The sequence below is a fragment of the Centruroides sculpturatus genome, unplaced genomic scaffold, assembly GCF_000671375.1.
Source record: "Centruroides sculpturatus isolate CEXI.00-Female unplaced genomic scaffold, Cexi_2.0 scaffold877, whole genome shotgun sequence".
In the NCBI taxonomy this organism is placed as follows: domain Eukaryota; kingdom Metazoa; phylum Arthropoda; class Arachnida; order Scorpiones; family Buthidae; genus Centruroides; species Centruroides sculpturatus.
In genome coordinates this window covers 38,216-51,117 of record NW_019385282.1, presented here as the reverse complement: position 1 = coordinate 51,117, position 12,902 = coordinate 38,216, and the positions used below count along the sequence as shown (strand labels likewise).

Sequence of the window (12,902 nt, the reverse complement as noted above, 5' to 3'; positions counted from 1 at the left end):
TTTACAGACTAACTTTTCCTTTGTTATCTGCAGAATGTTTGGGGTTTATTTCTGTATATATGGGGGGCCAAGATTCTATTCACTCACTTTCAAGCTTAATAACTATTATGTTTTCTGTTGAAGTTTTCTGGAATTTTGCAGGGAAGGTTTGTGTATTAGAGGGGTTGATGCTATTAAATTTTGGTGGTTAAAGGTCGACGAGTTGAGGAGATAAAGGGGAGTCTTGTGTTGAATCTCCATTAGGGTCGGACTTGATAATGAGTAAAACCTTCATTATCATTTACAACTTTTTATAAAACTCATCCCGACCCTCAAAATTAAGCTTTTTGCCATTTCATAATAATTAACCACTCGACAGTGAGGGACAGATATATCCATCCAGGGCGATTGTGTGGCAGCGGTGAGGGACATATATATCCGTTAAATTCTTTTGGGGGTATTGCCAAAACTACCGCAAAAAAATTCACACAAATGAATTATGTAACAATAAAAAGAGACTTTTCTTTACTAGACATAACTGTTGACAAAATCTTTTTCCAAAACGGTAATGAGAAAAATCACGTGGAAAAATACTTTAAAAATTTCCCACATTTATTCTCTACTACTTTGTGATAGCACCATACCTGACTATCCCACTGTTGAAAGGTTAAAAATATAAAAAGATTTTTAAAATAAAATATAACAGATGGTACCATGATAATTTTAAATGTAGCCGAGAAAGTAAAACAACTCGTTGCTGGATTTTTAAAAAAAAATTTCTGGCTATTCTACATCCGTTTATCTTTCCTCTCATTCCCTTTGCAGCTACAAAGCGAGCCAGTTGTTAAAAATTTACCTACACACCGTTGCATTACATTTATGTAACTTGAGATATCCATTATGGGATATATAATTGTCTCAATTTTATTCATTATGAGCAGTATTTTCAGAGAGGGATTCCCATATCTTCCCTACTGATCCCATGATTATTGCTGAACATGCTTATTTCATTCTTCATTAAGATTGAATTATCTTAATTTCAGTCTCTCAGTGAATCGTACAAAATCGAATGAAATTTCTTCCAGAAAAATTCAACAGGGACATGTCAGATTTAAGTGGAAGATGTAGAAAAACATGAAAAATGACATTCCAAATAATAATCAAATCGGATTCGTCTTCATATGCTAATGCCGCTGAGTGAATTTTACAAAGCATTAATTTATAAAATGCATTCATTGAAAGAATTAATTTATCTGCTGAATACTAACTTAAATCTACTGAGTTATTATGTGATCCCAAGGCTTTCAGAAAAGATTACAGCAGTGGTGAAACATCTAAGAGGCTTTTCAGGCTAAACCTAGCCTTCGTGAATGTTAAAATCATGAAAAATTTTAAATTTCAATCGAACATATCAAATAAAGTGAGAAAACTCATAAGTCATGTTTTAAATACTCTAACTTGGGTTTCACCCCATCGTAAATCTTCATAGGCTCTGGTCTCGCATGCCTAATTGGAACACTGGTGCACAAGCAGCATACAGATGAGGCTAGCCTCATCTGTAAATGAAATTCTGTATGTTCGTGTAGCTAGAGTATGGTGAATGTTCCAAACAAAGTAATATCACATCTGCGTGATTAAAACATTGAAATAATGTTCACAAAATCCTGAAAATTTTCAAATCTTTCCCTTTGTCATCAGGAAAATCTTAGAAGTGTTAACAAGACGTATAGGAAGTGCATCAAAATTGAATCCTTACCCCTATGTCGGACCATAGTTTATTTCGTGAAAGAAGTGTTGAAGACTAGCGTTAAGTAGAGGTAAATACTTCACGATCTTGTCATCAATCCATTGAATCATTAGTACTCATTTCTGGTTTCTTATGTATGACAAGTGTGTGGATTTTCATTCTTGCTATTCTGAAATTACTGAAATGTGACATTGTGGTGTGTCATCATTTCACTTCTAAACAGGTTCTATTTTATTTTCCTCAATATTAACATTTAATAGCAAAATAAAATTAACATTAAATAAATTAAATTGCTTTTTAACTGTTTCTGAAACACAATAATTGATGATACCACGTCATTCCAAAATCTTCACTTTCCCTAAGTCAGACCCCCACACGTTCCAGAATAAATCCCTGCATTTTTGAACATGGAAGCAGAAAAAAGAAACTAGCATGGCCTCAAAGCTATAGAAACTGAGAAAGAAGATTGAATGGAACAAAGCAGTAAAAATAGTTTGGGTCCCAAAAGCTACTTTAATGAGGTCTGCATGTTTTGTGGCAGAAAGTAGGGTTCAGATTTCCACAGTAAATTGTGCATTTGATGTGTACAGTGCACCGATTAGGGCTTTGAAGAATATTCCAAAGCACCGATATACTTGTGATTTTTGTTAATAAACATTTTTATTCTTCAATATGTAAGCAGTATCCTCTTTGCTAATCAGAAACTACACCAATATAATAAGTCTTATTTATAAACAAGATCCAAGTACACAATATAGAAACAAAAAAAGATTATCATTTAATTAAGCCTACCCATCTTGTAACAATTGGTTTCACCAATGTCAGATATGGAACATGGGGTGGTCGTTTTTGTTTTTAATAATAAATTTTAAATATGTGCACACTTCACATCAATAAAAGCCACAAATGGATAAATAAATGAGTCAGATCGCTCGAAAGGAGTTACCATGTTTGGAATTTTTAGAAAATTCCTGTTGAGTACAGAAGTAAAAAGTGTGCTGATTTTACAAGAAATCAATCTTTCACTTCCAGGAGAGTGTTTGCTTGAGAGATTTCTGGAAAATGCTGAATTTGAATGTTTCAAAATCGACTATACGGACCTACTGTGCAACAAAGCCAAAGTACAGGTTAGTTTATTTATACTTTGGTATTAGACAATGACTTAAATCTAAGCTAAAACACTGGCATATCTGTAGGTGACCTTTCCAGAAGAAAGCAAATTTAATCTAGATGGCCAGTTGGTCAAACCTTTGACCATCTGGCTATTGGTGTGACCCTAGAAAAGAACTTTGATGTTTCAAGACAACGAGCTTAGACACTGGCTAGGTTATGATGAGGAGTGCTTTTATATCTAACGGATGCCAGAAATTGCAATTCGCTCTTTAATTTACTTAACGTTTCTTGAAGTGTCATTTGCTATTGTTCCTAAGACGATTTTGTCAAACCAAATTCACATTCAAACGCATCTGCACATAAGAGCTAGGAAACTAAGTAATTTCTTCATAAAAAAAATTAATATTTTGGATTGATCCACAAGTTCATCAGACCTAAACCCAATGGATAACCTTTAGGCAATTATGGTTTACCAAATTTACAATTTGAAAGTTTTTCGGGAGGTGCGAGACAAAAGATTTGATTGTTCGTCGCCCTATTCTAAGTATGAAAAATCAAAACTTTGTTATTCAAAAATGTGATGACACAAATTATCAATTTAAAATTTTGTTTTGGTTTGGAGCAAATGAAATATTTTTTGCCATAATTCATTACGTGGTGAAATTGATGTAAAATGCAACATAGCATAGTAGATAAACCAGAAACGAGTTACTCAACTTTCTTGGTGACCTTTAAATTTTTGGTGGCACCATCTGTTATCATATTTTATTAAAAACTTTAAGCTTTTTATATTTTTAACTATTATAAAAATGACAATTTTTAGGGTAGGGATGAGTTTTATAAAGCATTGTAAATGCTAATAAACGAATAAAATCGTCATTAAGTCTTGACCCTACTGCAGATACACACGATCCCCATTACCTTCCCACCCTCTTGACCTTTCACAACCAAAATTCAATAGCATCAATTCCTCTAATAAACAAACATCCCTGCATATTTTCAGAAATTCGACAAAAAACACTGGAGTTATTAAGCTTCAAAAAGGGTGAATAAATGGGTGTGCCACACATACATTAACATATTTTCAGAAATTCGACAAAAAACACTGGAGTTATTAAGCTTCAAAAAGGGTGAATAAACGGGTGTGCCACACATACACTAACATTTTTTCATGATTGCTATTTTTTTTATTGTATTTTCGAATAAATTATGTTATTCAGGGGGTGGAAATCTTTTGTCAACTAACAGTTCCAATAATATGTAAAAATAAACAAACATCCATACATACAGAAATTACTCCCCAAATTTTTTTGCATTTCTCAATGTTTTAAGGTGTCCCGAGTCCAAAAATGTAAAAATCTGGAGAGGATCATTTTTTGATCAATCTTCATACTTTTTATGAAGATCAGTCAAAAAAGACTGTTTTATATATAATCAAACTAAAAATCGAAACCACATCAGAACTTCAAAATAAACTAAATGTAGAAAAATTTACAAGCAATTATTTATTGTAACCTTGTGTCACAATGCTGGGCTGCAATTTTTCATCACATTGCTTTCAATTTCACTAGTGTCTTGTCCCTGTACGTCATACTTTTTTTCTCCGGGCCCACCAGTGGCCAAGCGGTCTTCGTTCCCTGAACACTGGGAGTTCAGACGTGGGTTTGTGCCTCGCTCAGATGAGCTGCCACATGGAGTTTTCTGGGTTTTCACCACATCTAACACCTGAATAGGTGCCAGTTTCCCTTAAAAAGACCTCCAGAAGATGCCTTCTGGAGGTCTTTTTAAGGGCCATCTGCCCCTTAGGCAGATGGCCTAAGTGTTACATTGCCATGAATAACACTAAACAAACTAAACATACTTTTCCTGTAAACAATGGAGTCTTGCTGGTCATCTAAATTTGTGCAGGAGAACATTTTTGAACTAGTATGGTCATCTAAATTTGTGCAGGAGAACATTTTTGAACTAGTATGGTCATCTAAATTTGTGCAGGAGAACATTTTTGAATTGAAATAACGTGACTTCAGATTTAAACCGAAAGCTCGTACATAGTTAATTGGAAGCTCTTTCCCTTAAGCTTTCCATATATGTTCTAGACTTTTATCTACCTAACTCCATTCTCGAGATTAAGGAAGGACAGACAGGTGCCAGTGGTAATTTATGTCTAATTTTTGAAAATTGCAGCTCAATGAAAACATTTTTCCAAATGGACAATATGTTAAAAATGTCTTCTCATTTTGTCCTTTTGCACACCTCAGGAAAGAGTCATGGCAGAGTCTGCCTTTCTGTTCACAGTCAATGTTCCCTCTAAGCTATGTGGCCACGCACGAGAATTTATGTGCCGCGCAGGCGAGCATGCACACCGATTTGAATTGTTGTTTACTTATTTCTCACTCTCTCTGCAACATGATTATTGCTACTTATATTTCAATTAAATACATTAAATCGTTGACAAGAGATAATATTTTGTATAAAAGTATGTTTTAAAATGAATTTTAACCTCTACTTTATAATTAATTACTTTAATTTTTATAGAAAAAAAAAGGTTTTATATATATATGCTCTGAAAAATTTTTTGCTCAGAATCCGCTCAGCAAAAATTTTTTTTGCTCAGAAGTATATGTTCTGCTCATCGACCAAAAAAAAAAAAAATAGAGGAAACATTGTTCACAGTTTATCCTCAAAGTTTCTTAACCACAGAAATAATTTTAGTGATATTTTAGATGGCTTCTGAAGAAAATAAAACACGTTTAATAAAAATATTCAGCCTCTAGTAAATTTATTTATTTAAATATCTTCAACGAATATTTATATTAAAAATTTGCCATTAACTGTTTTTAATTGTAGATCCCATATAACTATGACTTGGCTTCAAAACTGCCCATCAATAGGCAATTCTGAAGTGAATCCATGAAGAATTTTTGATGATAAATATCATTTTGAAATGTATAACTTAATTAAATATACCAGCTAAATTATTGGCACATTTAGTATTCTATTAGCAAAAGTTTTTTTTAATTCTTTCCTCACATAGAGCACTAAGTTGGCCTTTATTCAGGCCCAACCGGCCAACCCACGAGTAAGGTTGCCATCTTCTCACACCTCTAACCCTGAGATTACACGTGTTATATTTTTGTTTTTCTATGATCTAGTTTATCATCATCATCACAAAATAATTTCAGCTTTCTTCATTAATTGTAAATAAACATACACAGTTAAGGAATGATGATAAACTATGCCTGGTCAGAATGGTGTCTTCCCATGCTGAGGCTAAAACTGGGCTATAAAACTAAAGGTCATTGTAGCTTTTTGCTACAATGACCTTTAGTTTTATAGCCCAGTTTTGATACATGGCCAAAATATGTGTGTACATATAAAATAGTGTTAACAGTTACTTTATGAATCAATAAACAGTGTATATATTGATATATACACTGTTGCTTCAAAACTGTTAAATATATATATACTTCAGGTATACATTGATTCAGGTGCAAACTCATCTTGTGTATATTACATTTAATTGAATGGACATAGGTAATCCTGGTTCCAATGATTAAATTTTGCGCCATCTTATAGATTTTAGAATCACACTTCGTCAGAATGAAATTATTTGAAATTACAATAGCAATCATTATTATGAATACTCACAATCAGAATAAATGAGTATTCATTTTGTAATTGCATATAAAGCCAGATTTAGACCTGTTGCAAGCCTATGCTACAACATACAGAGGCCCTCATCCACTAAATATGCTAATGCCCAAAATTAAAGCAACAAACAAAAATCAAGGCCTTGAAACATGAGTTGCTGAAACTTTTATCACCAGTACTAATAATAAGCAGTATGCTATCGATCACACAAATGTCCTGCAATTAAGGCTTAATAGTACTTGTCAGAAATTATTTCACTGTGTTTATAGAGTACCTCACATCCTTGTGGCACTCTATACATACAGCAAAATAATTTATGACAAATAATCGTCTACTTGACCACTAACAGCGAGGAAGTGTTCCTGATACATCAATAGCTTATCAGGCAACCTCTGAGATTTGTACCATGAATTGTTGTTCATTTCTGTGTTTATGCCATGTACAGTAAATCTGTGTTTTGCTTTAATTTTGGGTAAGAGTGTAATGGGCAATAAGTACAATACTGTCTTGAGAATGAGGTCCTAGCTACAACTTATTTAGTTTATGTATACACAATACTAGACTTAGGTACTGTATATTGGAAAAAAAAGAAAGCAAAATTTCTTAACCATTCTCATCTCTGAAATTTAGCATCACTTAAATAAATGTAGCAGTAATATTTATTTAGTTCTGTCTACTTTTATTTATGTGAAGAAACTTTTTATAGTACTTTATTCATAATAAAGTTTGAAAATTACTTCATCATTATGTTGTTATTCTTTATATATATTTGTTCTGTATTTAAAAAAGTACAGTTACACCATTGTTGACTGCCATAACTACAATTTGTATATATATATATTAGAAAGTTTGAAGTATACAATGAAGATGCTATATATTATAATAATGATGATTTAATCATCATGTACTTATCATAACCTCTATATTAAAGATTATTTAAAAAAACCTTACCTTCCTTCAATTAAATATTAATCATTGCATGCATTATATTTTGAGCGCGCAAATATGTAAAAGATTGCTTTTAAAATAAAACAACCGTTTACAATTATAACAGCATTTTTATTTCATGATACAACACTTGGTATTTAAGAATTTGAGTTTCATACATATCACTTCAAGTTAAACACTTTGTGTATAATACACTCAACACCCAGGAACATTTAATCTGTCAGAAGCCTTAACAACGTCACAATGCATGCTGCTTTAATTAAATACATAAATTTTACAAAATATTTTAATTTGGAAATCACGAATAATAATGTTTTTTTTTCCTTTATATTAAATGCCAGGGGAGAAAAAATGTAAAAAAAAACAAACAAAAAAAATAAAGCTACTAAATATATACCAGTCACCATTTCACATAGCAAATATTATATAAAACAAATCAAAATCCTTGGAATTATGTATAAAAATAATATTTATAAGAATACACTAAGTTATTTGCTTATACATGATATATGGATAATAGCCGATTACAATCCGATACAGTTCGTGTCGACTCGTAAAAAGATGTTTGTATTAAAATAGGAAATACTGATAGTTATGCGAGAGAGTTAATTGGAATTTTTCCAGAGAAACAAATGCAAAAAGTTTTTTCTTCCAGACAATAATTTGAACCCGAGCACTATTTAATATTCTTGGTGAAAATCCTGAATCCCTGCAGTTCGACTCGAAAGAAGTATTATAGGGTCTCAATTTGTAACTTCATTTTTCTTTTTGATCAAATTTTATTTGGATTTAGTTTATATTAAATATTGTAACTTTTTATATAGATATAATAATCACAATATTTCATCACTGGAAAAGTTTTAAAATACATTATAATACAATATAAGACTCTGGATATAATTTTTTTTTTGTATTTTTTTTTTTTTTGATTTTATTAGTGTTGTTATTTTTTCAGTTACTGATAACTCCCTCAATTTTTGTGCTTAAATCAAATATAGTAAATAAAAAAATATAAAACTACCATTTTTTTTTAAATTGCATAAGCAATATTTACTTGGACTGCATATAGGCAGTATAAAAAAACTGGCTTTTTTATGAATAATATATAATTCAGTTGCCTAGCATAATATTGCACTTAAATGTTGATTTGTTTGTAAACTTCCAGGGACATGCCAAAATTTAATTAAAGTGGTTTTGATTTTTCTTAAGCTAGCGGAACTAAAAGATTGCTAGAAGATGTAAAATATAAAAGAAATGTATTCATTAAATATTTTAATAAATTTAAAAATGATTGTTTAATATGCATCAATTAGCTGTCCCGATATGACATATCTGCATGTAAGATCAATCTGTTCGTTGCATCTTTTCAAACAACAAACATACCCATATAAAAACATTTGCAAACGATGTCACTAATACTTTGATATTTGTCGATTCTCACATTGATATTTTGCAAACTCCGACAGGATATTTTGTTGGCTTATCCCTGGATATAGCAAAAAAGCTGTATATCCTTTTCGTAATAATATAAGAAATATAATTATCGAAAAATTATATATAAGTGATTACCTAATACTGCGTGACAAAAAGGTTTGGATTACGACTGCGACGACGATTCCGAATAACGTAAAACAACTAAGAATAATAAATGCACATTGTTGATCCGTAAAAAACAATTTTTCCTTTAGCAATCCCGTAGATTGTTCTTCTTTTTGAAAATTGGTCCTTGATGTAATATCCTGATTCAAGGTCGTAAAACTTGTACTAGAACTAAAAGCACCCGGAATATTTTCCCCACTGTCTTTACAATGTCTTATGGCTCCGACTCTGATATCATAGGTTGTGTTCGGAGAAAGATTTTCTATATAAAAAGACGTTTCAATACCTTGATATAACTATAAAAAATATAAAATCATGATTTTAGGAACTTTGGGAAGAAACAAATTATTATAAAATAAAAAAATTAATATTTACAGTTTTAAATTCTGAGTCTTGATTCTCAAACAATTGAAGTTGATATGTTATTGAATCATTTCCTATTGGCTTAGCCATCTGCCATTCTGCTTTGCAAGATGTCTGAGTAATAGCTGAGATTCTTGGTGCTGGAAATATGTAATAATTAAAAAAACAGAAATTTAATACTAAATGTATTGATATACAGTAGAGCGTCGTTTATTCAAATCAATTGGGGACTGGGGTTGTTCAGATGACTTATTTTTCAGATAACCAATTATGTATGAAAAAATATATTAATTTATCCCGTGTTGAAATTTTTCTCCGTTGCGTGTCGCTTCACGTTGAGTTTTCGTCGATGTTAAGCCTAACGAAGACTATTGTATCGTTAAAAATTTTTTTTAAATTTTGTACAAACAAAATAAATATATTGAAAAATATAAAAACAATAAAAAATTATACTTCAGAAGTTAATTTAGTATCAAAATATTGTATATCAAAATAATACGTAAAATATTTGAGTAGCCAAAGATGTAGCCAAAGATTACAGCGTCACAGCACTGGGGAAAATTTAAATTTGTCGACTGGAATTCCTTCGAATAACCGACGCTCTACTGTAACACTGTTTTCATCTAGAATATAATCTCAATTGAATATTTATCACATTTTAAATGATAATTTATAGCAGTTTTCTATTATAACAAAAAATACATATTAAATATACTAGGTATGATCAAAAAGAAACTGAACTGTTCCTGCTATTCAGCACCAACATGAAGTATATCTTTTTGCCACTAGGGACTTTACACATTTGTATGCCAGTTTGCCATGTGATTTTGAGATTTTCAATGTGAAATATATGCTACATGTGATTTCATACTATGTTAGTATCATGCTGTGGTTCAAAACTAGAGATGAAAATTGAGCAAAGAGAAAATGTTAACTTTTAGATTAAACTTTGGAAAATCTACAACAGAAACCTTTGAAATGCCTTGGGAAGTCAAACCTGACTGTCACAATGCTTTCACACACACAGCTTTCAAAATGTGTGTTTTTGGTGGAAAATAGCACAACATTCCTTTTCCACCCTCCTTACTTGCTGGATTTAGCCCCTTGTGACTTTTTTTTTGTTCTTCAGAATAAAATTGAAGCTGAAGGGATGGTGTTTCAATACAGTCAAGAAAATCTAACTTCCTCTAGAACTTTTGAGACAAACTTGCAAAGAGCTTGACATAAATTCAGGAGACTAATTTGAAGGGGATGGCAGCCAAATCTCATTTATTTTTGATAATTCATAATTAAATTTTTCTGTATGTAAGTATATTTAAAAATCATTTAATTTTCTTTGTCAGTTCCTAAATATTTTGAAGATGGAATGAATATATTCTGAAAATGTTTAATAATTTATTAAAAAAAATAATTTATTTAATTAATAAGACTATTTTTAAAATAATTTCTGGTTATTACTTCATTAAGTTGAAATAATTATTATTTGCTCAAATCTACATAACAAGAACTAAAAAGTTATTTACCTTTAATTGTAGGAGGAGGAGATTTTGTTGTACAAAAAGAATACACTTTTGAACGTTCTCCTGTTCCAGCAATATTTGCTGCACATATACGAAAATTATACAGCGTAGATTCTTGTAGTTTACTGACCTTGTAGACATAATTGGTGCCTTGATATACTGGAATAAAACTATAAAAACAAAAAAATAATTTATAAGACATATGACAATATTGATCATATTTTAACTTTGTTATATAATTCATCATTATTTATAATAATGAACATATCAAATTTTTATAAACTAGACCTACCTTCCTGCTTTATTTTCTAATTCTAGAATATAGTGAATTAGATCCGTATTTCGTCCTTCACCCCATTTCAGCCTTATACTATTATGATATGCAGCCACACAAGTCAATTTTGGTGGTGAAGGAGGCAAACAGAGAGTATTTGTTTTCACAGCAGAACTATATGGACCAGGACCTATACTGTTAACAGCTTGTATCCTTATCCTGAAAAAATAATGATAAGATTAATTACTAGTTGCTTACATCTGCTATTAATATTTTGATTAAAAACATAATATTGAGTATTAAAATATTTTTACAGAGTTGAAATTTAACAAATCAACACTCTTATCTTTGATGTTTATTACACGCAAAAGACAAAATGTATAATTTTAATTATTATTGTTAATAAAAGTAGTAGAAGGAATAATACAATGATATTTTTGTATAATCCAAAATTGAAAATCATACTACATTGTAATTTAATAGAGTATGAAACTTGCTGACAAAATAAACATTTCAGAACTGCTCAATTTATTTTCCCAAGATTACTCCTGCTAAGAAATGGAATATGAAAGAGGTCTACTTTAACTGAAATATACATGACATTATCTGCTTATTATAAAGTAATTAATGCAATTAATGCAAATATACATATTACAATGATTACATTGAAGAAATGCTGCAAGCCATTACATTTGGATTTGCCTGAGTCATCCAAAATACACATTTTCTAGTAAATTTCAAAAATTTAAAATTTGATGATCAACTTGGTACCCACAATTTTGCCAGGCATGTCAAATATTTCTATATAAAATCACTGCATATGTGCTCAAAGCTGTTACACTTTTCCATTTCTTAGAATAATCTCAAAAATTAAAAAAAAAAGCAATTGAGAATTTTCATTTGAGACCCTGATGAAAATTCCAGTTCCAATAATACTATAATAAATTAATGTTATAAAAGTAAGTAAAGAATTTACTCAAAGACTGGCTGAAAATACTGTTCTAGATTTTAATTACCTATAAGTTGTTTCAGGTGATAAATCTTCAATTAAAATTTCAGTGATATTTCCTTCCGTAGCATATAAAAGATCACCTACTTCAATATTATATAGCAAAATATCTGAACCATTACAACTTGGTTCTTGCCATTTTAAAGTCATTGTTGTGGCAGTACAAGTTGTTTCAAGGGACGAAGATAATATGGCGGATGGTGGAGATGCTGATGTCAGACAGGATATTACTTCGCTGAATGCTCCAGCACCAGCAGAATTGACTGCCTGTAATTTTAAAAAAACCAACAGCAACAAAATTTTTAAAATCCTAAAATACACTACAATAAAATAAATAAATGTTAGTTTCAAGAACTTTCTTAAACTAATAATTTGTATGTATTGTCTAAAACAACACTTAAATAATATTACCTGTATCCTAAAAAAATACAGTTTGGCAGGAGAAAGTTCAATAACTTCATAGCAATTTTTAAGACCTACATTTATCTGAAATTCAATTTATTTAAATAATTAGAATCTACTACTTTATTATTCTAAGTCAAAAATATTTTAATTATAATAAATAAAAGAAAAAGATATTAAATTATATTATTATTTTAAATATCAATATATATTTAAATACAGTGAAACTTTTTGATTTCATACTTATCATAAATAGAATACATGTAACTTTGAATATGGAATTAAATAGTTATATAT

General features: G+C 30.4%; 1 protein-coding gene across 1 annotated transcript in view; it reads right to left on the bottom strand.

Annotated features, from left to right (window-relative positions):
• Window positions 1-7,528: 7,528 nt before the first annotated feature.
• Window positions 7,529-12,902, bottom strand: part of LOC111637141 (fibronectin type-III domain-containing protein 3A-like) — a 39,979-nt gene continuing 34,605 nt past the window's right edge. Inside the window, exons 14-19 of the mRNA XM_023382564.1 lie at window positions 12,615-12,689; window positions 12,211-12,470; window positions 11,213-11,413; window positions 10,924-11,090; window positions 9,413-9,540; window positions 7,529-9,333 (exon numbers count right to left, since the gene is read on the bottom strand). Of these exons, the coding sequence (XP_023238332.1) occupies window positions 9,004-9,333; window positions 9,413-9,540; window positions 10,924-11,090; window positions 11,213-11,413; window positions 12,211-12,470; window positions 12,615-12,689 (1,161 nt within the window). The 3' untranslated portion in view covers window positions 7,529-9,003. The remainder of the gene's footprint in view (window positions 9,334-9,412; window positions 9,541-10,923; window positions 11,091-11,212; window positions 11,414-12,210; window positions 12,471-12,614; window positions 12,690-12,902) is intronic.